The 25,965-nt window shown below is 42.2% G+C and overlaps 1 protein-coding gene across 1 annotated transcript in view; it reads left to right on the top strand.

Annotated features, from left to right (window-relative positions):
• Positions 1–16,814, top strand: part of LOC310994912 (LIM/homeobox protein LMX-1.2-like) — a gene marked incomplete at its 3' end in the record, with an annotated part of 53,249 nt that extends 36,435 nt beyond the window's left edge. The window contains exons 3-8 of the mRNA XM_083983817.1: positions 8,568–8,800; positions 8,893–9,068; positions 9,574–9,651; positions 13,570–13,636; positions 16,360–16,527; positions 16,657–16,814. Of these exons, the coding sequence (XP_083839943.1) occupies positions 8,568–8,800; positions 8,893–9,068; positions 9,574–9,651; positions 13,570–13,636; positions 16,360–16,527; positions 16,657–16,814 (880 nt within the window). The remainder of the gene's footprint in view (positions 1–8,567; positions 8,801–8,892; positions 9,069–9,573; positions 9,652–13,569; positions 13,637–16,359; positions 16,528–16,656) is intronic.
• Positions 16,815–25,965: the final 9,151 nt, after the last annotated feature.

Genomic DNA, 25,965 nt, shown 5'->3' with positions numbered 1-25,965 from the left:
TAAGGAATCCATTAGGTTTGTTCTTGTTGTGCCGGATGGAATCAGGATTTCTGGACAGACAGAAGAGCAGAGCTGCTACAGTTCACTGATTTATCTGGCAGTGTAATCTAAGAGCAGTGAACTGCAGTGACTGATATGGTCATAACTGAGAAAACACGACGCTCAGAAACATTCAGTTCATAGAGTTGGCTCATTGTGAGACATTGAAAGTGTCCAGCATTACTCAGAAATAATAAAAGCATCACGCAGCTGATCGCTTTGTCCTTTAAAGGACACCGATTGAGTAGGAGCTCAGACACCAGTACTGTACCATCACCTCACATTCATTATATATTCATTTGTATTCATTTCTCAGTCTAAGATGTATGTGTTTCTACAATCCAGCAGTAAAATAGCTACATTCTTATCAAATCAATAATTAGAAGCTACTTCAAAGACACAGTGGTCCGTGCTGTGCAGCCAGCTGTTGTTAGGTCGGTGTGTTCTGGTGTGTGGATGTGGATCTTGTTCTCTGCCGTCTGATGGTAAACAGAGCTGTTCTGTAACTGTATGTAATCTGTTGTCGGCCAATTGTGTGTTTAGTCATCTGTGTGATCATAAATAAAGTGATTGTGATCTTCATCGTGTCCCTCTTATGGCACATGTGCTCCAGGATCACAGTGACCACAAACACACTGTGATGTCACTGTTTGCGATACACAAACTGCACTTAGAGCTGTTACTGCGATACTGTAATTCATCATCGGAGATGTTTTCTGTTATTTTGTCATCGTCGCTTTTTGTCTCTGCATTTTTTGGTTTAATATTTATTAATTTATCATTCTGTTTGTTTTTGAACTGGCTTTATTTAAAGCAGATATAATACACAACAGCTTGACACTGTACTGTAATTCTCTTTTTTTTAGATTATAATAACCGCTTCAGCTCTGTGTGGGTCCATGTGTCAGCCATGTGTGTTCAGTTATCCTGAACCAAAGGCTTCTGCATCATTATAAAAGCCATGCAGCTGACCAGCCAACCAACCCTGTCTCCTAGAGATCATATTTAGTGCTAAATAAACTGCAACAGTCACTATCAGTATTGTGTAATTGTTGCAGTCTAGATAGATGGCAGCTATGCATACAGCGGTCAAGGGGAAGCACACAGTGGGTAAACAGAATTGTGCAGTGTTGAGTCCAGGCTTTAGACAGTGTCCTGGTTCTGACTCAGACTCAGCAACCTGTTTCCACTTTTACATGTTGGCTGGTTTCCCTCCTCCTGTGTGCCACCTGTCCCTCTCACAAGGAGTTATAGCCCATTGTACACTATTGCAATAGTTATACATGGTATACGTAATGTAGGAACAATAATAATATTGTACCAATAGTGCATCAGAGTTCTCTATTCTCTCTATATAGCCTATACTGTATGTATAGTGTATACAGTATATGTGTGCATATATAGAGAGTGTATGTATATACAGCTCTGGAAAAAATAAAGAGACCACTCCAAAATGTCCTTAATAAGCCAAATCATATTTAATGAGGAAGAAAGATTATAAATACATTTTAAAAAAGACTGCTATGATTAAAAATTGGGATTATTCCACCAATTTTGATTTCTAAACTCTTCCTAAGTTTAAAAAGTATTGTTGTGTTGTTTTAAAATGAATATGAACTTGTTTTCTTTGCATTATACAAGGTCTGAAAAAATCTGATTTTTTTGTTTTGTTATTTTGACCTGTTGCCATTTTCTGCAAATACATGCTCCAAATGATAATATTTTTATTTCCAATTTGGGAGAAATTTTGTCAGTAGGTTATAGAATGAAACAAAAGTGTTCATTTCACTCAAACACATACCTATGAAGAATAGTAAAACCAGAGGAACTGATCATTTTGAAGTGGTATCTTAATTTTTTCCAGAGCTGTATACAGTATGTATTGATAATTTATAGAATAACAGTGAAATGTTGTTCTGTTGTTGTTCAATCTTTGAACCACTTTCTGCTGCCTCAAAACAACAGTGCACTAACATTACATGACCACAGCGACCGCACCACACAGATCCACAACAGTTGAGTCTCTCTTTACATCAACTATAAAATGTTACAGACTTTTATTAGAGGCAGCTCTTTAACTCCGTCTGTTTAGTCATTGTCAGTATGAAGCCTCGTCAGTGGCGACTTCTTTCCCTCCTTCCCTCTCTCCTTCCCTCCCCCCTGCTCTCTCTGCTCTGTGTATCTAATATTTAGCCCACAGCTACTGCAAAGCACTCAGTTCAGCATCGGTCCAGCCACAAACCAAATTTATAGCCAGTCTGAAAGTCTAAACCTAGGGACAAACAGCTTAATTGCCAACACTTACAGCTGCAAACATCTGCTCAGTAAAATCCATCTGAACCAGAAACTTATGGAAATGTGATCAGTCAGTCAGTCAGTCAGAGACATTTCAGATTGTAACACTGGTTCTGCATCATTGTCTCTGATTATCTGAGAGTCAGACAGTGTGAGGATATCGGCGGTGAAGGGGTTAAAACTCAAAACTGCTCTTCAGAAACTTCAGAAACTACTCCATCTTTGTTTACAGTTGAAAGTTGGTTTACACATGCAGAACGTTGAATCTTGAGAGCATTATATTTCACTCAGTTATAGGCTAATAGATAGAAAAAGTTGTTTTTGAGCAACCCACAAACACACTTCTGAAGTGACACGTCTCGGTCTCTGTCTCCTCCACTCTGTGCGTCACTGTGTGACTGACGGCTCCTGACACGCAGGCACAGAGGTGGAGAGAGGAGATGGAGGGAGGTGGACGACAGTGAAAGAGCTCTTGAATAGAGGAGGGTGGTCAGAGGAGGAGGAGGAGGAGGTGTGCAGCTGTTCAAACACTGAGCCTTTCTGTACCTGCCTTGGATCCACCTCCCTCCTTTAACCCTGCTCCACATTCAGCAGCACCACAGAGTGTAGAGCTGCTCTCTGCTGCTGCTGGAGGAGATGTAGTGATGAGAGTAGAGAGACTGAACCAGAGAAAGCTGAGAGTTATAAAACTAAGATGTGAAGGTGCATGTTGCTGGCGATGTCACCAACAGAAGAGCTCCCACAAAATTGATTGCCATAAAATTATGTTTTCAAAAAATACTACTATTATATTCTATCAGCTTTTGTAACCATTTAATTTTGCACATAGAATGAATGTGAAAAAAAAAATTGTTGAGACACTTGGCTAAAATAAAACACTTGGGTTAAAGCAAAATGTGATGACGTGAGTGTGATTGCTTTGTTGTGACATCACAAAGTCACAGACATCCTGATAGCTGGTTTAAAGGCTCCATTTGTGAAAACAGGCTGTGTGTAGTTCTCTGTGGACTGAGGCTGTGATTCTTTCATTGTATTAATATAGAACCTAGAGCTGCTTTATGATCACACTACACATGGAAATCTACCTTTACATTGCAAGGGACCTTTAAAGCAGAAGTAAGCGGAATGTTTGTGTTAATATAAGTCTTAAATAGTTATATCTTCCGACAGCAATCACTTACATAGAGTGTTTGGTCTGAAACACGGGTCTGTCAGTCACTCTGCTCTGCTGTAAGCCGAGGAGAAAACTTTCCTTGTATCCTACAACCTTTATCCAATGAGGAGAGAGAACGGCATAAAGGGGCGGTCCTCTCTGTGTGTGCAGCCAAGGGATGCGCGTGAATGTGGTGACGTAGGGACGAGGGTGGGGACTGCTAACTCCATCGGCTGACAGGAAGTTAGCCAAAACCACCGGATCGCTTACTTCTGCTTTAATGAGATGAATTTGATGGTTTTCCGGTTGATAGTATTTATCAGTTTATGCCAGATGCCATGAATCTTTCTGAAAGATTTTGTGACTTGACCCTGAATTATCTTCCCTCAGGCAACTGCAGAGCAGATTACCAAGTCTGTTGAGTGCTTCAGTGTCCCACAAGGAAGAAATTTAGATTTTATGATCTCTTGGTCAAACTGTATTATTTTACTTATATGTTCCTTTTCTGGCTTTTTGAAAATCTGTCAGTTTCCATCAGTGCCAGCATGAAGTGTGACCAATGTGCAATCCTGGGCAAGGAGATGCAGAAAAGAAAGTATCTCTTTACTTCATAGACCCCCATTCTGCGCGCGTATACACACACACACACACACACACTGTTAACTCATCCAAAAAAGACCCTGAACACAAATCTCTCCCTCTCTTTTGTTCCCTGTCCATCTTTTCTCTCTCCTTGGCTTCTATCATCTCTCTCTCTGTCTGGGAAGTTTTCTCACTTTCTCTCTGAGCTGTCAGGAGGAAGAATGTGTCTATAGAGATCTGTGCTGGCTGCGGTTTCTCCTTGAGTCCCCGTCTTGGCTCCGGTCGCTGCTCCAAAGCTTACGGTCATCATACTAATGCTATAGACCTAATCCACACACAGCTCCCTCTGTGAGACCAGACAACAGGACGTCACCCTGAGTGCAGATGATGAAACGGATGCATTTGGACGATGTCTCTGACATGTCACAGTGCACATACAGCATTTCTACATCTATGCAGTTATTTCTATACTGTTCATGGGCTGCAGACCTTGGCTGCATGTGACCGTGTTGTAACTTTAACTTAAAAAACATTGCAACCAGATCAAATTATTGCACTTGCAAACTATCATACAAAGATGAGACGATTGCGGTGAATGTGTATGGTTTGGGCAAACGAGTGCTCATGACATGATGTGATGTGGTCAGCTTAGGGACAGGAGCAGGACTATGGACTGGCTGGTTTTGAGACTCTCAAACTTTGAGTCTGGAGGTTATAGCAGGCTGGAGGACAGCCAATTGAACCACAGTCTGGGAGGAGGCCAAGTTTAAATTTTTTTTTTCAGGTGAAGTTTTTTCTTCCTTTCAGGAGACCATGGTTTGTTGGTGCCAAATGACGTGAAGTCAGTTCAGATATGAAAGTAGTGAAGTGAAATTACTCTCCTGCTGCCATTGGCATTTTACTAACCCGTTATTTTCTCTTCACTTTAAAATTCTTAAAAAAAAAAAAAATTATATCAATTATTTCTCCTTATCATGATTTAGTGTAGCATTTAAAACCATTCACCTTGTGGTCTAATTAGCTGGGGCTGACTCTTGGCTTATTTCATGGCACCTTCAATAAATTGAAAAAAGGGTAATGGCCAAATAAATCAAGCATCTTGAATTTGTCAAAGTGGACCAGATTCAGAGGAGACTGGTTCAGTCATATACTCCTTCATCTAACAGCATCCACTTCCTTGTTTTAAAGATCATGTATTTCCTCATTAGGTGGTTGTGGAGAGCGGTTGGAAAATTGTCCCTGTTCTTTCAATCTGAGCCCTGTGTGGGCCCATTACTACATCAAACAGCCCCTCATGCTGGGAGCATGAAACGGTTAAAAATTAGTGTTAAGTAAGAGCTCATGAATTTAGCCTGAACACATCTGGCTTCCTTTTTGGTTTCTGGCTTTGCAGCGTACAGTAATGATACACAGTACAGTGTATGCAGGGTGAAAACCGTGGTGGTTTGCCAGCTTTTTCTTTATTTATCTCACAGAAGACTGAGAGTTCCTGCCAATGCACTCTCCCCGTATTTGTGTTGTCACCAGCTCTTTGTCTTTTCTGATGAGGACGTGCCAACCCAGCGCTGGAGCGGCACAGTCACAACTCACAAGGTCATGATCTCGTACAACGGGCTATGAAGCAAAGTTTAGAAACAAGACACCTCCTGTAGGCCTATCTGTGTCACATGGGTTTCTCCTCGACCTCGCCCCTTTAGTAGACTAGACCAGCATTGACTCCAATGGGAGAAGTGAACGTGAGCACAGATTAGCCTATATGGTTGATTCTTTCGCCCCATAAAATAGTCACTGAAATAAATTCTGGACTCTTCACAAGCCACATATCTTCGGAACATTTTGACATAAAAATGGCAAATTTCAGGTGGACAAATAAGAAAAAAATTTTGTTCCAGACCTGTCTCTGTCTCAACAACACACTGGCCCAGATCTCCTAGGTAACGTCAACTAAAGTTCGTCAACACCCTCACTAAGACACATAGTCCGTATGACAATTAAGAAAATTAAAACAGACAAAGAATGGGAGGAAGTAGCCTACATTGTACAGTACTTATCCATAAGTTACCTTTTCCATTAAACATTTATTTCATATCAATATACACAAATCCATAAAGCATAGGCTATATGAGACAGCATTTACTTAAGAAAGGGTCAACATGCCAGTGCATTCGAAGAGCGTGGATGTGAACCGATCGTTATGATGGTATTTTCAGACACATCCAGTTAAAGCAGAAGTGAGTGATATATTTGTGTTAATATAAGTCTTAAATAGTTATATCTTCCGACAGCAATCACTTACATAGAGTGTTTGGACCAAAACACGGGTCTGTCAGTCACTCTGCTCTGCTCTGAGCCGAAGAGAAAACATTTATCGTATCCTACAGTTTTTATCCAATGAGGAGAGAGAACGGCATGCAGGGCTGTGTGTGCAGCCAAGGAACGCCGTGAATGTGGTGACGTAGCGACGAGGACTGTTATGGTGCGTTCAAGGAAACTCGTATTTTTTTTTGGTACCAGTTCGATCTGGTACGAGTTCACGGGTCGGAAGTTACGAGTGGCCGTTATAGTGACTTTCACCGGTAAAACAGGTCGGAAAAACACGAGTGGGTTGCCTGGAACGCTACAAAGTCGTAAGTTGTGACTTGAAGCTGTAATTTACGATTTCAAAAGCCTGCCTGGAACGCAGCATTAGCGAAAACGACCGGATCACTCACTTCTGCTTTAACACTGAAATGAAGTAGGCCTATTTGGTTATCTTTGGTTTGGTTTAGCTCTTGCTACAAAGCTAGCAAGTTAACAGCGGTTAACTGGCCATTCTAGATGAAGCTTTGCGAGTTCAGCAACAAACTTTAACACTAGCAACCTGTGTCAACTCTTGTCACTATTTCATATTTTATTCTATTGATGTTAGCATGCTAACCAGCTAGCTCTGGCCCTTCTCCTTCTGAAATGGACTCAGTGTAGCTTCTCAGAGGACTCATTATAACCTTTTAGTTTATGAACCTCATGGTGGCTGAAGCCACCGCCCACTCCTAGCAATTAAACTTACAAATAGCTCCTTAAGTGCAGAGAATGATAAAGGTCTAATAAAAAGGAGTGATTAAAACAACAGAAAAACTGGGAGAGGTCACAGTGGTGGAGGAATTATTCAGGTCATTTAGCAGAATTACCAATTAAACAAAAAATAAAAATGCTTTAATACTCCTTCTTGTGACCAAGTCAAATGTATTCATATTGTACCAATTTTACCACAATTATCTTCCTGTAGAAGTAGAGCAGGTCCATTCATAGTCATTTAATAAACTTAAAACGTTATTAGAAGAGTGAAAATAGGAAGTATTAGTATAATAACAGTGTTAAAAGGTCATATTATTATATATTCATCTTCATGAGTGAGAGCAGTGGCGTGCACAGACTTTTTGAAGGGCAGGGGCGAAAAGGAAAAAAAGGGGCACCTAATAGCGCGTCCTCGCCACTGAAGAGGGCACTTTAGCACACGTTTTGGCTTCCCTGAAGGCACTTTAACACGTGTTTTAGCTCCCAAGAGGCCACTTTAGCACATGTTTTGGCTCCTAGATGTGGCTCCTAGAGGGCACTTTCAGGGCTGCCAAGTTTCAGAAAATGACAAGTGAGACTGTAGTGACATGGTGCGTTTGGCCGGCGACCACAGGTCGGCGGCGAAAAAATTTTGGCCCTTTCTAACATCGATTTGGCCTGTTTTAATATCGATACCTTAAGACTAAAAAACATCGATGTGGCCTGTTTTAACACGTGTTTTGGCTCCCAAGAGGGCACTTTAGCACACGTTTTGGCTTCCAAGGGCACTTTAACATGTGTTTTGGCTTCCAAGAGGGCACTTTAACATGTGTTTTGGCTCCTAGAGGGCACTTTAGCACACGTTTTGGCTACCATGAGGGCACTTTAGCACACGTTTTGGCTCCTAGAGGGCACTTAAGCACACGTTTTGGCTCCCAAGAGGGCACTTAAGCACGCGTTTCAGCTCCTAGAGGGCACTTTAGCACGCATTGTGGCTCCTAGAGGGCTCTTTAGCACACGTTTTGGCTCCTAGAGGGCACTTAAGCACGCGTTTCAGCTCCTAGAGGGCACTTTAGCACGCATTGTGGCTCCTAGAGGGCTCTTTAGCACACGTTTTGGCTCCTAGAGGGCACTTTAGCACACGTTTTGGTTCCTAGAGGGCACTTGAGCACATGTTTTAGCTCCTAGAGGGCACTTTAACACACGTTTTGCCCCCCATGAGGACACTTTAGCACGTGTTTTGGCTTCCAAGAGGGCACTTTAACGCGCGTTTTGGCTCCCAGGGGGCACTTTAGCACGCGTTTTTCAACAATTGGGCCACGAGGGGGGGCGACCGCCCCCCCTGCCCCCCCCCTGTGCACGCCACTGAGTGAGAGTGATATAATATGTGAATGTCTCTCTGTGCGTGTCTCCTTACAGTACAGTTAACTCAGCATTGTTAACTCTCCTCCCTGTGTGTCCACAGATTGTTTGCCACTAAGTGCAGTGGCTGTCTGGAGAAGATAGCACCCACAGAGCTGGTAATGCGAGCTCTGGAGAGTGTTTACCACCTCAGCTGCTTCTACTGCTGCGTCTGCGAGCGCCGGCTGTGCAAAGGAGACGAGTTTGTTCTGAAAGAAGGTCAGCTGCTGTGTAAGAGCGACTATGAGAGGGAGAGGGAGCTGCTCAGTTCAGTCAGCCCAGACAACTCTGACTCAGGTAACATTGGTTTCTATACAGGACAACTACAAACCCAGTGAATCTGATAACATATACAGACAATCTGACTGTTTTCTTGTGCCTGGTGATAGATAAGAGTGAGGATGAAGATGTGAATGTGAAGTCAGAGAAGAGCCCTGCGGGAGGAAAAGGCAGCGATGATGGCAAAGACCCCCGCAGGCCCAAACGACCACGCACCATCCTCACCACCCAGCAGAGGAGAGCCTTCAAGGCCTCCTTCGAGGTCTCCTCCAAACCCTGCAGAAAGGTGAGTGTATATTCTGCTTACATATCAGTGTCCAAAGCTTAGCTTCTTGGCAAGATGAGAAACATCAGTCAGCTATGAAACAACAGAGAAACTCCACTACGTCTTTACATTGAACATAGTTGTTTGCTGCTTTATTGGAGCCTTTATATCTCAGGGAGATAACTTCTAATGAGACAAAACATTGGTGTCTACCTAATGCACCAAGTATTTATTGGATATTTTATAAATGGAAATGCAGGTAGGACACAGTGTGTTCTCTCCGACATGTTCTTTGACTGTCCTGAAGCAACTGTTGACTTGATTGAAGGTGAATATTAAAGGTATTTTGGTATTTTCAGAACCTTGTTTAGATCTCAGGGGTTTAACGGACTCAATTCTAATAAAACTCTGACATTATCTAAGTGCAAAGGCTGCCTGACATTTGTAACACATACATTATTAGACAAATGCATAGTGTGTAATAGGCTACAGGCTGATGAGTGTGGGACTGTGCTGTGACTTGCAGGTGAGAGAGACACTGGCTGCAGAGACAGGACTCAGCGTTCGTGTGGTCCAGGTCTGGTTCCAGAACCAGAGGGCAAAGGTCAGTAGCAACAAGCTGTCAACACTCTGTGCATATTAATGCAATGCAACGTTAGCATCATTAATGACTGGTAAGGCAAACATCGCATGCCAGTCTTATTGCACCTCTGAAAACAGGCAGGTGAGTGACTTGGCGACGAAGACTAGGTTAACAGACAGGAAGCTAACAGACAGCAGGTAACTAAACACTGACAGCAGGTCTGCTAACAGGAATGAGACTCCACAGCATGAACAGCAAATTGAGACATGAACATACGATCTGTCATCTGAGTGGTAAAAAAAAAAAAAAAATCTGGAATAAATACAGAGACGAAAATCAGGCAAATGAGGAACAGGTGTGTAGGTGGGCGGTGATTGGGAATGGGAAACAGATGAGCAGGTGGAGCGGGGAGCAGGAGGAAACTCTGAGGACGTCCAGTGGTCAGGTGGAGAAAGACAGGAATCAGTTCAGCTTCAGTTTCATCTACTGGACAGATTTGCTTGACACATATCCAAAAATAATCTGTCTATAATATATGACTATCAATCAGTGCAACAAGTTTTATATTTAAAGGACAAGTCTGACAATATCAATAAATCTGCCAAGTCAAGCCAACAATAAGTGATTCCTTCTTTTTCTTCCTTCCACATCACTGAGTCTCTCCACTGAATCAAGTGCCATGTTGATTACCAATAACAAGCACTAGCATAGTTTACAATGTTTGACCAGTTGCCAAAAGCACTGTCCTTTTGCACCCAAATACTAACCAAGTACCAAATATGGATTCTTTTCTCTAAATGATGTTATTGTTCACCAGTGTTCTGTTCACCCGAGCTCCAGGTGAATGTGAAGGTGAATGTGGGTAGTGAGTGAGTGGGCAGCATCACCTACATGTTCAGCTACAGAGAGCATTCATCAGTGAGGGGGATCAGAGAGTCCACACATATTTAAGGGGATAGTTCAACATTTTGGCAAATTGGTTAATTAGTCTTAGGAGAAGGTTCGTTACCTTTAATTGTCGGTGCAAGCTGTTTTTAGAACGGCGGAGCAGAGCCGCAAGATGCTCAGAGCTACGCTACGGAGGCTAATGGAATTTCTTGGTTTCCCTCATCAAAATCATCAAATACACAAATACACAGAGTTGTTTTAGAGGCAAATGCAGAGACTGCTTGCTGAAAAACTGTCCCAGAGGGGAACGCGCATCAGCGGTTTTGCATGAATTTACCTCTAAAACAACTCTGTCTCGTAACGTTCCGTTATTATCTCATAGCGTGATGAATGTGCAGGTCACAACTTGTCCACCAGAGAGTTTTGGAGTTGTTGGATTGTGTATTTAATGAGTTTGACCAAGAAATCCCATTAGCCTCTGTAGCGTAGCTCTGAGCAGCTCACGGCTCTGCTCCGGCGTTCTAAAAATAGCTTGCACCGACAATTAAAGGTAATGAACCTACTCCTAAAACTATAGGGATTATGGCAATGGGCCAATTTGCCAAAATGTTGAACTACCCTTTTAATATGCTTCACTTCAGTGAAGTTAGTGACTTTTTCATTGTTGCAGTTCTGTTGTTGTAGATGTAAAACAGAATGAGAGCTAAGACACAGCCCTGTGGGAGCCCTGTGTGTTTATGATCCTGCAGGAAGGTTTTAATCCAAAGCAGCGGTTCTGCTACAACCTGCAGTCCAGTGAGAGACTGAAAGGGATGGATACAAATCTAGTGAATACATAAAATGAGAGGAGTTTAAGCTTTTGTCACAGTGTGCAGCAGTGTCAGGTACACATCCTCAACCCCACACTTTCAACTTTATCCGTAACCCAGATGGATCACGCATTATGTGATCCAGCACGGAGCCTTTAACTCCACTCCAAATTCATTATTTGCATCTCCTTTTTTATGTAGTGGATCTATACACATATTTTTTACTGTCACGTATCATATCATGAAGGTGCATTGTGGAGATACATTTTTCTAGTAATCACAATGGGCCTCATTCACCAATATCTTCTTAAGAACCTTCTTAGATTCTTTCTTAAGTTGTTCTTAAGAAGTTCCTTAAGAAAACCCTACGTCAGATTCATCAACGCGTTCGTAAGCCTCAGAATTGTTCGCAGCTGTGTTCCTACATTGATGAATGCCATCTCCTCGTAAGTTGAGGGCGTGTGCCAGGTGAGTCTAATTAACACAGGATTAGCATAGGTAACTGCCCCATCAATGCCCGTAAAAGGGCATGAGACAGCAGGGCCGTGTGCAAACAGCACCCACAGGCACTGAGCAGAGAAGGTGAAGTGAGAAAGAAAGTTGAAATGCTCAAATGAAAATCTGGGAGGGAGCACCAGACTCCAAACGTAAAAAGAACTTAAGTAGTGAAGTGGCGCTACTGCGGCAGGAATGAAACAAAGAAACAAACGAAAGGCTTATATTTAGTTTATATTTTTGTATTTATATTTAGGCTATATTTAGTAGCGTCAGCAGTGGATGCAGCTCTTCGGTTGTTATCAGTGTGCCATCATAAATATCATCATATTATCACATATGAAAAAAAAAACAGTTGTGTGTAGTGTGAACACTTACAGTAAGTGCACTGTTGCAGCCCGCAATTAGGAAAAAAAAAAATCATATCGGCAGCTGTATGTTGCGCACAACAACAACAAAGAACACATTTACCCGCCCCCACCCCCAAAAAAGAGAAAAAAAAAATTATATGAATTAAGTGTCTATAATGTTTTTTAAGAGACTGCAATGATTTGTCAATTATTATTAACTGCAGAACAAAAGAAAACGCTATAATCTGTTATTTTTGCAGAAGTCTCAGCACTTAAAAGTGCGTAAGTATACTCCTGACTGTTCGTAGATTTTGTTCTTAGTTAAGAACAAATTCTGGATAAGAAAACATTCATGAATGCCACAATCTTCGTAAAAACTTCGTAAGTAGGACTTAAGAACAAATTTGTTCTTAAGAACGGTTCGTGAATGAGGCCCATTGATCTTGGATTGATTTAATGGCCATAATATTCAAATAAGTCAAAGCAGATTTTTTAAAATGATTATAACATTAATAAAATTCCCACTCTACAGCTAGAATAAGACTCAGGTGCTGGTTGGTCACAGAAGTTTTATAAATAAACCACCTCACACACACATTTGCTGAAGTTTAAAATATCATACTTAAAGCAGATATCAGCTTCACGGCCGTTTCGGCTAATGCTGCGTTCAAGGCAGGCTTTTGAAACCGTAAGTTACAGCTTCAAGTCACAACTACGACTTGGTAGCGTTCCAGGTAACCCGTAGCTCGTGTTTTTACCATCCTGTTGTCTGTGAAAGTTCCCTATAACGGCCACTCGTAACTTCCGACCCGTGAACTCGTACCAGATCGAACTGGTATGACTTCACAGGAAGGAAAAACACAAAGTACGAGTTTCTTTGAACGCACCATGAGTTAGCAGCCCCCGCCCTTGTCAGGCATCAATTGGTCCTCGTGCTACGTCACCACATTCACGCGCATCCCTTGGCTGCACACACAGCCCTTCATGCCGTTCTCTCTCCTCATTGGATAACACTTGTATCCCACAAGGAAAATTTTCTCCTCGGGTTACAGCAGAGCAGAGTGACGGAGAGACTCGTGTTTAGGCTGAAATACTTCATGTAAGTGATTGCTGACGGAAAATAGGACTATTTAGGACTTATATTAACAAAAACATTCCACTGATATCTGCTTTAATCTTTTAAATATTTATTTTGTCATTTACTATTTCAAATATTTAATGCACTGATTTGAAATTTACGTAACGTAACATTTCATATTTTAGCATCATTATTTTATTAATTTAACATCTCAAATATAACTGAATTGTCAAATGAGCTCTTTGACATTTTGGTTGTTTGTGTGTTTCCTGGTCTTGAGCCGCTCACCGAGCTATTTTCTGTGTTTATTTATTTACAGATGAAGAAGCTAGCCCGCAGGCAGCAGCAACAGCAGGAGCAACACAGCAGCCAAAGGCTAGGCCAAGGTGAGGATTTATCATCTGTGTGTGTTGACTGTGCCGGTTAGCTCCTCGGCTGCTCTCCCCTCCAGTGTTACAGGAGGAAGCGCACCAGTGACGTCTATCTGTAATCTGTCCGTCACAACTCGGTAGTTGGTAATTGATGAATTATTTGGCAAAAGAGCTTAAAATATTAAATTTATTACGGGAACAACAAACAGAGGAGAGTCACTCGGCAAACACTCCCAGTTTTGTGGGCTTTAGCATGAGTCCCACACTCTGAAGCCAGAGCCACGTCTCTGCTGGTAAATAAGAGCTGTAAAAGTGGGAGCCACGGTTCTCTCTGCAGCACAGCTCGTGGTGGCTAGCAGGCTTATTGCCACTGTGGTCTCACAGCAGATACGAGCAGACAGTATAGATAAGTGTCTCAGTGCTTTGGCAAGCACTGCCTCTATCTGTTCGGGGACTTCCAGTGTGTCAATATTGACATAGCAGCCGGGTTTATTATAGTGGAAGCTGCTGCTGTTAACCAAATGAGCAAAGCAAACCGGCAAATGGAGGTTGTTTGAAGTTGATGTTATAGGAGGAGATGAGGCGTTGACAAGTGAGGCATCTTCACAATCGTACAGTCAGTTATGATGATTATGTATTTACACTATACATTATGTTTAAATAATAAGAAGAAGTATTTGATGCGTAATGATGATTGGTCATGTGTAGAAACGGTGTGGGGGGGAGCATCTGTGGGGATGTTTGGTGTTCAAAGCTCTAGGGAACAAGAGAATCCCCTTTTCTGCTGCTTTGGGGTATTTACAGATTATATATGATCATGCAGGCAAGAAGGCCTTTAGAGTCTGTCCATGAGACAAAGGAATGAAATAAATCAATGAAACTGTGAAAGCAACACAGTGTGAAAAGGCCCAAAAGGCCCATTTGCGGTCATTTCAGAAATGGGGATCAAATCCAGATGCGACACTTTTGGCCCTTGTTGTTCAGTGGTCTTAATGCTGAGACAAAGCATAGAACCACAAGTGCTGAGCTACACATGTTTTGAAAAGAAAACTGAATATTTAGCTCTTCACCTGAGCCTTTAAAGAGAAACTATGCAGGATTTCTCCCGTGGCTATGCTACATTTTTACCTTAATTAAAAAGCTCCAGACTAATTGTGATAGTTAACTACATGACTTGTGACTTGTTACAGTGAGAACGGAGGCTCTCTGTCTTCTTCCAACATCAGTGTAGTACCTGGCCACCGCCCCGGTGTCCCAGCTCTCGTCTCTGCGGCACCGCGACACAAACGCGCTCTGTAACCTGTAATCTTTTGTTTATGACGGTTAAGACTACACAGATATACACGTCGTAACATCTTATATGTTATATAACGTTATCCACCGCTCCATGGATTGATTTTTCTCTGGCTTTGTTGTAAACAAATGCACATGGCCAAGAGGAGGGTTAGCAACACAGAGGAAAAGTGACCAGACTTGCATAGTTCCTCTTTAACTGGCTCTGATATTTTGCACTGTCTGCACTGCTCAGCACTTCTGTTTTGATTCCTGATTAAACATACAATCTCATTTTACATCAACGTCTTTGATTTAACATCAATGCATGTATTTAATGTTCATGTCATGTGTTTTCATGTAAAGAACTTGGTGCATAAAATGTCTTTGTTATAAAGCAACGACATGATAATACTAAGATATTGCGTCCATGATAATGGTGTGGGCAGACAACTTAAACACTGACTGACTGTCACTTAGCCTGATGCATCAGCCGCTTACTTCATTACATTTCATATAGCGTCTGAACACGAGCCATAGGGATTCGTTTGCTTCCGGGAGGCGGTTGCTTACATTTGCGTCAACTAATCGCTGCTGCTTGGTGGTCACGTGTGCTATACACCGGTTAAGCTCATAGGTTAATCTTGGGCGCTTGAGTTCAACGTCATCGCCTTCACTTACCCGTCTGTTCGCTGATTGGTCCGTCTGCTCTGGCGGACGGAGCAAACCGAAACGCATTGCTAGTGTCCTGACTACATTGTTGAGGCAAATGAAATTTGCCGGAACCAGTAGGCGGCGCTAGCCTGGCTAACTGTCACTGACACAGAGCTATGAAATGAAACATCATCCTAACATCCCAGAGCACAGGATTTACTGACCTGAGCCAGAAGCCTATGGAGTCACAATTTAATCTGAATCATCTGAATGAGACAACTTAGGAGTCACACTCTACCTAAAATCATGGGGAAAGATCAGAATTAGCCACTACAGTCCCTTTATGAAAGCAATGTTGTCAAATTGGCACTGAGAATCCTAGGCGACTCCTTTCATGTTTTATTTTCTTATTATAAGTTGTTGCATTCAGGAAAGCCTTTTAGAGTCATTAGATGTAAAGGCAACTGTTTTAAATCCTCCATCACCCCTATCTCTGAACAAAAAGTAGACAAAGGAAGTCTACTGTTGATCCCTTCTTTTAAGTTTATTAGTTAATATTTGATTGAACAATTTTAATTAATACTTGCTTCTAATTATCTCACAAGCTATTTATATGCACTGAAAATGCTTTATTCTATTTGCACATAATGCATTTTAATCTCAAGCACTGCTGTATGTCCATTTTTACTGCTGTGATTATTGTTACTTGTTTGTTGTTGTCAGTCCTGTTTTGTCATATGCACCTTGCACTTCATGCCTAAGACATATTTCCCTGAACGGGATAATAAAGCACATCTTATCTTATCTTACAGAGGTGATATCAGGCTGTATGGAGGGTCTGCTCAGCTCCTACTCAGGACCTCTACATCCGAACCAGCCTCAGCACCTGGTAACCATGGAGCCTAGTGGCTACAACATCGACCCCTTCCAGCAGGGCCTCACCCCGCCACAGATGCCTGGTGACCACATGAACCCGTACGGTGAGCGTCACACTCTGCATTGTAAACGAGGACCAGAGTCTGAGCTCAGATCTCAACTGTGAATCCAAAGTTAGATATTTTTTCCGTTGTGTTTGACCACCTCATGTCTTCTATCTCCACTCTGTTCAGGTACCGACTCCTTTGTCCATGACATGGACAGCGACACCTCCCTGACGAGTCTAAATGACTGCTTCATGACCGCCACGGACACGGGCTCCTTGCAGGCCCGGGTGGGGAACCCCATTGACCGTCTGTATTCAATGCAGAGGTCCTACTTTGCCTCCTGAGATCCTGGCTTTACATTCAGTCCCACACCACCTCGGGCCGTGAGGGGTGAGCACACCGAGTGCAGACACACAACAAAAGGCCGCAAGGATGTCCTGCAAGACATCGATCAGGAAGCAGGACCCAATCCACCAAACAAACCTGACTGACCTCCGCCAGCCAAAGGAAAGGGAAAACTTGAAACCGCAGTACGAGCGCCTGTCGTAACCTCCAGCTGTCAGTGTGTGTGTGTGTTGGGGGGGTGGGAGAGGGGTTCAGTGCTGTAGACCTTTAATCTGAGTGCATTTTGTTGGAGAGACAGCTGTCAACATTTGTACAAATACCACAGGAAAAATGTTCATTATGAAAAGTGGGACTAAAGTTCAAGTCTGAAAAACATTAGGCTCCATGGTCCTCGATAGGTAACACAGTTTAGATCAGTTATTATTGTTGTTAGTTGTTTTTAATGGGACGATTAAGGAAACATAGTGATGTCATTCTAGCTACAGTAAGCAGCCAACTGGTTAATCAATACCTGTTACTGAGCTGATACAGGATACTGTTGTATATGTAAATACTGTTCTTCAGATGCATCCAGTGTCACACGTTAGGACGGACAGCAGTTTATTTATTCCCCACCAATGCGCTGGTGTGCAATAAATCAGAAGATTCTATTTAAAAACTATGACAATATGACAATCCCAATGTGATGTACAAAACACCACCTTAATCCACTGATTACTTTGTTGGTGATATTTATCACAGTATTTGTGTTGGTTTACTGAGTGTGTAAATTAGTATGTCTTTGCTATTTATTTTTTCATCGAGATCGTCTGGAATGCATTTTTAATTTCTTAACTTAACAAAAGTGTCGGTACTTCAAATAAAGAAAAATGCATTCTCTTGAATACATGTTGTCTAATCTGTCTATACTATAGGTTCATATGGAAAGAGGAAAATTGTTTAGATTGTAAAAAATAGAATCAATCAGTCAAAGAATGAGGAGAAAAAAGATGACAGGCATTCATAAGAATTTGTTTTGCCTTCAAGTCTGTAACCCTGTGAGATGTTCGTCAACACCTACAGCTCCCCCATCACCATGACAGCAGATCACCTCCTCCCATCCAGAGCCCTCAGCCTCTTCTCTCCTACCCGGCTGCTCTGACCTGTCATCTTCTCCAGGTAGCCTGAAGGTGGAGAGCTATCCATTACACACCTGTCTACTCTGTTCTCTTGCTCTCCTTTTCCTCCCCTCAGGACAATATCTACGTTCTTTTACTGACCCTAACTGAACCTGCAGTAAAGTTTTAACACCACAGTCCTCTCTTCAGTTGCCTGATGACTCGGTGCGGTCCTCTCTGTACTGTCACTGGATCCTTGGCCACATCAAACTAATTGAAAGGTTACATACTAATTAGTTTAAGAAAACTCATTACACATGTCATGTTGATCATTTAAAGGGATAGTATCATTTTTTTTAAAGTGGGGTTGTATGATCTACAAATAGCCCCTAAGTACTTTAATTGCAGTAGAAGACTCTCTGCACTCCTCCCGTTAGCAACGCCAGCCCATAGCCCTGCCCAGAGATTTACAACATACAGTGTTGTGAATGGACCCAAAGAAACGGCCTATTTTCATGGCCTAAAAGAGGTTTTACCTGAAAAAAAAATACACAGTTCCTCACGTTTCAGGTTTCAGGTTCACGTTTCAGTTCACTCTCTCACGTATCCCCGGTAAAACCTCTTTTAGACCGTGAAAATAGGCCGTTTCTTTGGGTCTGTTCACAACAATGTATGTTGTAAATCTCTGGGCAGGGCTATTATGGGCTGGCGTTGCTAACGGGAGGAGTGCAGAGAGTCTTCTACTGCAATTAAAGTACTTAGGGGCTATTTATAGATCATACAACCCCACTTTAAAAAAAATGATACTATCCCTTTAAAACCTCTCATAGCTCCACATGTGGTGTCAGACTGAGCTTTGACTTCAATATTATTCAATGGACGACAACATGACCTACTGAGTCTTCATGACGTCACCAGTCGATCAATTGATTGAAATCCTTGACTAAAATTATGATTAATCACTAGAGTGTCTATAGTTAATAACATGTAATCACAAATGACTCACATTTTTTATTTTCTTAAAATGTACCTTTAAAGGTATAATGTGTAGGAATTCCCCCCATCTAGCGGTGCGGTTGCATATCGGAACGTATTCTTGATGTTGCATTCACGTGAAATGGGGCAGACATCAGACAGACAACAGACGCTGCATGTAACAGGATAAACAAGCGTCTATGTAAACAAGTGGTCCGCCAGCACGAGGCAAAACAATACAGGTGTGACAATATGTTGTCATGGTGATGTCGTATTGTTCACCTGACCCACGTTTTACCGTCTTTCTCTCGTGGAGTAAAATGACATCCGGTTGGTTTGCCGACGGCCGTCTGCCTGACTGCACCTGAATGCAACATCAGTCATTTTTGAGTGGTTAGTAATGGGTTAATGTGCTGCTTTATGCAACTGTGATCTTATTCTACACTGATATTGACTTGTCTTGTTCAGAAACCCAAAACCCGCTTTTGGAAAAAAGATTATACCCGAAAATGTACGATAACTGTTAGCATGAGACAGTTCAGCTTGTGACTGCGGTTGATTCATTCGTTCATTCAGTCAGTCAGTCAGTCTAAGTGGACACTGAAATCATCCACCAGTCAGTTCTACTGTAAAACAAACAGAAGAAAAACCAGGACTCTGTCTATCTGAGTAGCAGAGAGACTGAACTCCCAAAACATTAACAGAACCTTTTTTCTTTTCTTTTTTTACATTAACAGAACCTACTGTTGTGGCTTCTTGCCATCGTTAGCATGGCAACAACCTCCGACGTGGTCACAAAATCTGACAGGCCACAGACTGAGGTGTAACACCGGCAACTGGTTTGGGCCAATTAAAGGCCAGTATGGCTGAATGTGGTTTGGGTTATAGTTAGAGTTACAGTTGCAGTGCTGTTCCACTCAGAGCAGAAGGTTGATGGAAGTTCTTTGCCACATTTCAGGTACCTCTACAACAGTAAAAAGATTTGATTAGCTAGATGAGCAGTTGGAGTTACGCAGTCCTTTGCCGGCAGCTCTTCTGTGACTGCTTCACTGCTCCTGACAGATTTCTGACTGATCCACTGACAAATGACAAAATTACCTTTTGAATCTGGGAGTTATGTTCATTACTTTCAAATAACAGTTTAAGAATTTGTGCAAAGTCAAATCCTTTTAAAGCTGGCGCTTCAGATTGTACAAAACCTGCAGCTGTAGCAAAAGTTTGAGAGCAGACTACTGTATGATGAGACCAGCAAACACCTGAAACAGAAATGTGTTTGCATTTGTAATAGTTTCCTTCTTTGTATCTCAAGATGTTCTCAAAAGCTTTAGTGCGTCTTATCCTGCCAGTGACCCCTGAGACGTCTTACACAAACAGAGCACACATACAGGTATGCAGCAGGAAGACCGATCCTCCACACAGCCCAGACAGGCTCTGCAAACACTCACACCTCAGATTTAAATCCAATCTCCCTGCAGCATGAATTACATTTTAGAGTTTATATATGACAGTTGCACATGCTGCATCTGGGTCACTAAACAGAACATGCAATTCACCTGCCTCTTCACTCGTCTTCCTGACTGACAGACGGCAACAATATTTACCCACCAAGCAACAAATCCCTTCCTCCTCTTTGTGTGCGCTGCGAGTGAACATGAGTGGAATAACTCCATTTGTTCTGCTCCGTCGAGCCGCTGGGTGAAAGACAAACAGCTGCCTCTTTGCTAAACAATTGATCATAAAAAAGGGTGATGCGAACGCACGGCAACAGACAAAGACGGCTCATGGTTTGAGCTCAGTCAGGTGGAAGATATGGAGGGAGACAGATGTCAGTGCCTTTCTGCACGACGAAACTTGCCACCCAACAACGTTTGGCCTTAGTGTTAGGGCAAACAACTCCCGGGTGATTCAGAGGCCAAGGTGACAAAACACGCTCCGAGCACTCATGCCAGTCTTCTCACAGAGAGGAAGACGAGAGAAGACGAGGCAAACGGTTCAGACACTTGAGAAAAATCTGTATTTGTAGTGACCCCTCTTTGCCTTATACCAGCTTTATTTCTTCTTGTTACACCTGCACTGTTCTTTAGGCATTATCTCTGTCTCTTGAGTCCCAGACTGAGATCAGGGCAATGGTTGTGTCAAAGAAAAGTCGTGGCAGGTAGCTGGCGCAGGACTGATGGGCGGAACAGAAAATGTTTTGGGATAAAAGCCGATCTTTAATGGATGTGAAGATCAAGCACTCAGGTGCTGCAGTGAAACTGGCAACATGTGATTGTCGAAGTGTGAGTGAAGGCAGCTTCATATATCTGTAGTTTTAATCTCACTTACAGGAATGCTAATCCTCACACATGCCACATTCTTGGTGCTGTCATGTAAATGGGAGATAAATAGCGAGTGTCTGTCGCTGGCGTCCCCCAGGGCTCCGCTCTGGGCCCACTGCAGCGAGCTGTGAGACAACATGCCGGTTGTCTGCGTCTAATCACCGCAGCGATCTGACATCACAGGTGTGAGCAGCCGGAGCAGTCAACGTGGCCGTGGCTGTCTGATCCCGAGCCAGCGGCTGACACGTCGGTCTTTACAGATCTGGGAACACGCTCACTTTCTGCCGGGCCCTGTAACCTGCAGCCCTCGCTCACATTGCTGCCATACTTCATAGCTCTTCATCCTAATTGTGTCTGAGACTGATGAATGGCTGCCAGAGGGCAGGCTGTTCAATGGTTATTACTCTCGGCTTTGAAGACACTTTGACACCTCTTGGCAGATTTCTTTTGCCTTTTGTTTTTAGGTTGAGACAAAATGTCAAGAAAGAAGAAAAAGAGCCTGGCTGCATTCTCCAAACAACTAATCTTCAAATGTTAGACTACGTTGAACCTTTGCATGCATGGGTGTTTTTTTTCTGAGAACTCCTATACAGCACTTGTATGACCCGAACCCAACTGTACTGCTGTGGGGCTAATAAAGGGATAGTTCAACACTTTGGCAAATTGGACCATTGCCATTACCCCTTTAGGGGTAGGTTCGTTACCTTTAATTGTCGGTGCAAGCTATTTTTAGAACGGCTAATGGGATTTCTTGGTTTCTCTCATCAAACTCATCAAATACACAATCCAACAACTCCAAAACACTCTCATGGACAAGTTGTGACCTGCACATTCACCACGCTATGAGAAAATAGCAGAACGTTACGAGACGGAGTTGAGGCAAATGCAGAGACTGCTTGCCAAAAAACTGTTTTCAATGGGAACGCGCATCAGTGGTTTTGCATGAATTTAACTTGAAAACAAGTCTCAAGTTTTCAAGTCTCATAACGTTCTGTTATTATCTCATAGTGTGGTGAATGTGCAGGTCACAACTTGTCCACCAGAGCGTTTTGGAGTTGTTGGATTGTGTATTTGATGAGTTTGATGAGGGAAACCAAGAAATCCCATGAACCTCCGTAGCGTAGCTCTGAGCAGCTCACGGCTCTGCTCAGCCGTTCTAAAAACAGCTTGCACCGACAATTAAAGGTAACAAACCTACTCCTAAAACTATTGGGATTATGGCAATGGGTCATTTTGCCCAAATGTTGAACTATCCCTTTAAGCTACAGCAAGGGCAGAGACTGTATAGATATCAGACTTTGCACATATAATCTGAGAGGTGTTTCTAAATTTAAAATACAAAGTGCTACCAAAGGGATTAAAGGGAGAACCCTTAAACTCTGGAACACTTTTATAGATTTTGTGTCATTTGCAAGTTGTCAAGAGAGTGGTTTTCAGAGATATTTCTGAGTGTTACGAGTGTGATTTGATGGACTGGCTTAAAGATAAGAACGTTATATATATTATAAGCATTTTTTTTTTAACCTGAGTCTGTGCAGTAACTAGTTTAATATAACCATTGACGTTGTATTTGTTTTTTGTATCTATGTGATGGCTAAATAAAAGCTGCTAGTACTACGTAGAGGTGAGAGCAGATCTCTGTACGTCATCAGTGCCATCTGTCCAGGCCTCAGGCAAAGGAGTCAGTATATTGTGTCACATCACTGTCCTTCCTCTATTGTCTGTAATACATAACTTGAACCATGACACATCAGGAGCTCGTTCACCAGCAGACGGTCAGTAACAGTAAGTGAACAAATGAAATGCTATTACCAGCCCTGCATTACCAGCTCCCCTGTACATTTCAGAACTTTTCACCCCTACTCTGCACCGAGATCCCTCAGATCTGAAAATCAGATGTACCGACTGGCATTTGTGCAATAATTTTAATGTTTTTTTTTTTTTTTTTTTTTTTTTTTTTACATATTTTGATCTTTGTTTCTATTGTCTTATTTCCATTATTTTCATCAGCATCCGCTTATGCTTGTTCACTGTTTTCTGTATGATATTTTCTTCTTTTTGTCTTAATTGCTTTATTATCTCAATGATATTGTAGCCTATTTTGTATTTTGTGAAGCACCTTGTAACCCTGGTTTTGAAAGGTGCTATAGAAATAAAGTTTATTATTATTATTATTATTACATTATTAACCATACATTACTGTTAGATTGGATCAGCAGAATTTTACCGCCATGGTTGTTGTAGGTGAAGCTGGTTTGAAATGTGAAATCACGAAGGGGAAGTGCAGCACTGGTGGACCTCTTGAATAGAAACATGATGATGATGGATGAAAAGAAGCAAAAATGTTGTTTTTCTTTCTTCTCTGTGAGCAAGTCATTCCCTAAAGCTCACTTTCATTTTGCCTGTTACTGGGTATAAATGATGTCCGACAGCATCAGAGATTCCTCTGTATGTTGGCGGAGTTGCTGAAACCAAACCTACGCCTGCTTGTGGGGATAAAACCAGTTGCATACTTTGCATGTTTGTGGACATTATATAACACTATCACCAGGGTGCTCCCATTGTAATTATCCTACGACAGCTGCTCGGTGGTGATATCACTTGATGGTAAACAGATGGAGTTTTGTGGGGTTCCTCGGTCGAGCGTTGGAGGCTGTGACTTCTCACACAACAGAAATCCGGAAGAAAACTTTCTTTTTTTTCTTCATCTTGAATTACTGCCTTTCTTTTCAAGTGAATGGGGAAGGTGGGCTCAGACTTTTGGACCCCGTCGTACACGAACCCAAAGCCAATCAGCAGGGGCCGACTCCACAGTCTGTCAATGCATGAGGCCCCTGCGGCCCTGTTGTGGCCTGTAACCTGAGTTGTTTCCCTGACTTATGACGCTGGTTTGTTTATTGTTTTTCAAAGAGCTCCTTCTCTCTCCCTCTGCTGACATCATCTGAAACCAAGCAATGATTTTAGGCCCGAACTTGCACCGGCACTTCATCTCCCGCTGCCAGACATTATTCATTAATAACAGCGAGCCCCCCGATGACATCAGCAGCACACGGGGAAAAGGGCTCTGTCGTAAACATTAGAGACGTCTGACACCTGTCTGCAGCTACGTTAGCAGCTCGCCACGCTGCCATGAGAGAGGCGTGTCCCTCTGTGACCTGTGGCATCAGGTGAGTCTGAAAGATGTTTGTCACCAGCTGGCAACGTCAGGCACACTGCTGGGTTTTTTACCACCAGAGCTGGAGTGTTTTCATGTATTCCTAAGCAACAAGGAACACACCACGACCCGAGCTCACACATGATGAAATTCAAGAGCATGAGAAAGTTCAGAATGTGTATATTTTATTAAGACACGTTAATAGTGGAGTTGACCATGTACAGTGGAGCTTATATATATATATCTTGATAAGATAAGATAAGATAAGATAAGATATTTTGATAAGGTCTTCAAGAGAGACAGTTGTGAAACTGAACACTATTTAAAGCAGAAGTAAGTGGAATGTTTGTGTTAATATAAGTCTTCAATAGTTATATCTTCCGACAGCAATCACTTAGAGTGTTTGGTCTGAAACACGGGTCTGTCAGTCACTCTGCTCTGCTGTAAGCCGAGGAGAAAACTTTCCTTGTATCCTACAACCTTTATCCAATGAGGAGAGAGAACGGCATAAAGGGGCGGTCCTCTCTGTGTGTGCAGCCAAGGGATGCGCGTGAATGTGGTGACGTAGGGACGAGGGCGGGGACTGCTAACTCCATCTGCTGACAGGAAGTTAGCCAAAACCACCGGATCGCTTATACTTCTGCTTTAACAACAACAAATAAATGAATACAACTATATTACACATTGTTTTATTTATAAAAACATTCACGAACTGTATACGACACCAACAGAACACCCACAAATCCTTGCACCTAGCTCACAAGGGGCACTACAGTATGTTGCTTCAGGGCCACCGTAGATTGAGGACCTTTCTTGGCACAGTGTCATCTCACTATCATTGGGTTAAATGAATAAATGAAGTCCTGAGAAATTACAAACAGGATTCCACTATTACTGTATAATTACATCTATTTTTTAATGTATTAAATGAAAGGCTACTATGATTTTCAAAATATGGGATTGGTGCCCAAATCTTTCAGTGCAACTTCAATTTTGACATTAGGCCGACATTTGATATCTGTATTTATGTATCTGTATCTGTACTTATCTACATCAAAATCCAATCCATTGGAAATGGCCAAATATTTTAGTTTTGTAATGTGTCTGTGCTGGAATTAATCAGACAGTGATAGAGGATGTCAGTAGAGGATTCAATCCTTCAGTGTGATCGGGGCCCAGACCACATCTACTTTAGCAGACACCAAGAATAAAATAATGACCACTTAAAATGTCCTCTTTAATGTTTTTATGTGAGTTTTGCAGCTGTATGTAATGACCACTTTTGGCAAAAGATGCTTAAAGAAAACAAAGTCCAATCTGAGAGATCAAGCTGCCGCCGGTGGGAAAGCAGAGCTGAAATCACAGTAAATCACAGTATACAGCCGTGTTTTCTTTCCACAAATGTCTGCAGGAACAGTAAATAGGCAGAGACGAGTGTGAGTGTTTCTGGCCCAATAAAGGAAAACCAGTTGGGACAAACATGAGAGTGTGAGTGGTGAGTGTTGGAGTAAAGTGAGCAGTGTGGAGGTTCAGGAATCATACAACCCACTGCCTGAAAAATACATCAAAACAGCAAAAATATAAGCTCATTTCTCTCAATTTAATC

The sequence above is a fragment of the Trachurus trachurus genome (assembly GCF_905171665.1).
Source record: "Trachurus trachurus genome assembly, chromosome: 12".
Lineage (NCBI taxonomy): Eukaryota > Metazoa > Chordata > Actinopteri > Carangiformes > Carangidae > Trachurus > Trachurus trachurus.
This window is presented reverse-complemented; position numbering and strand designations above follow the sequence as displayed.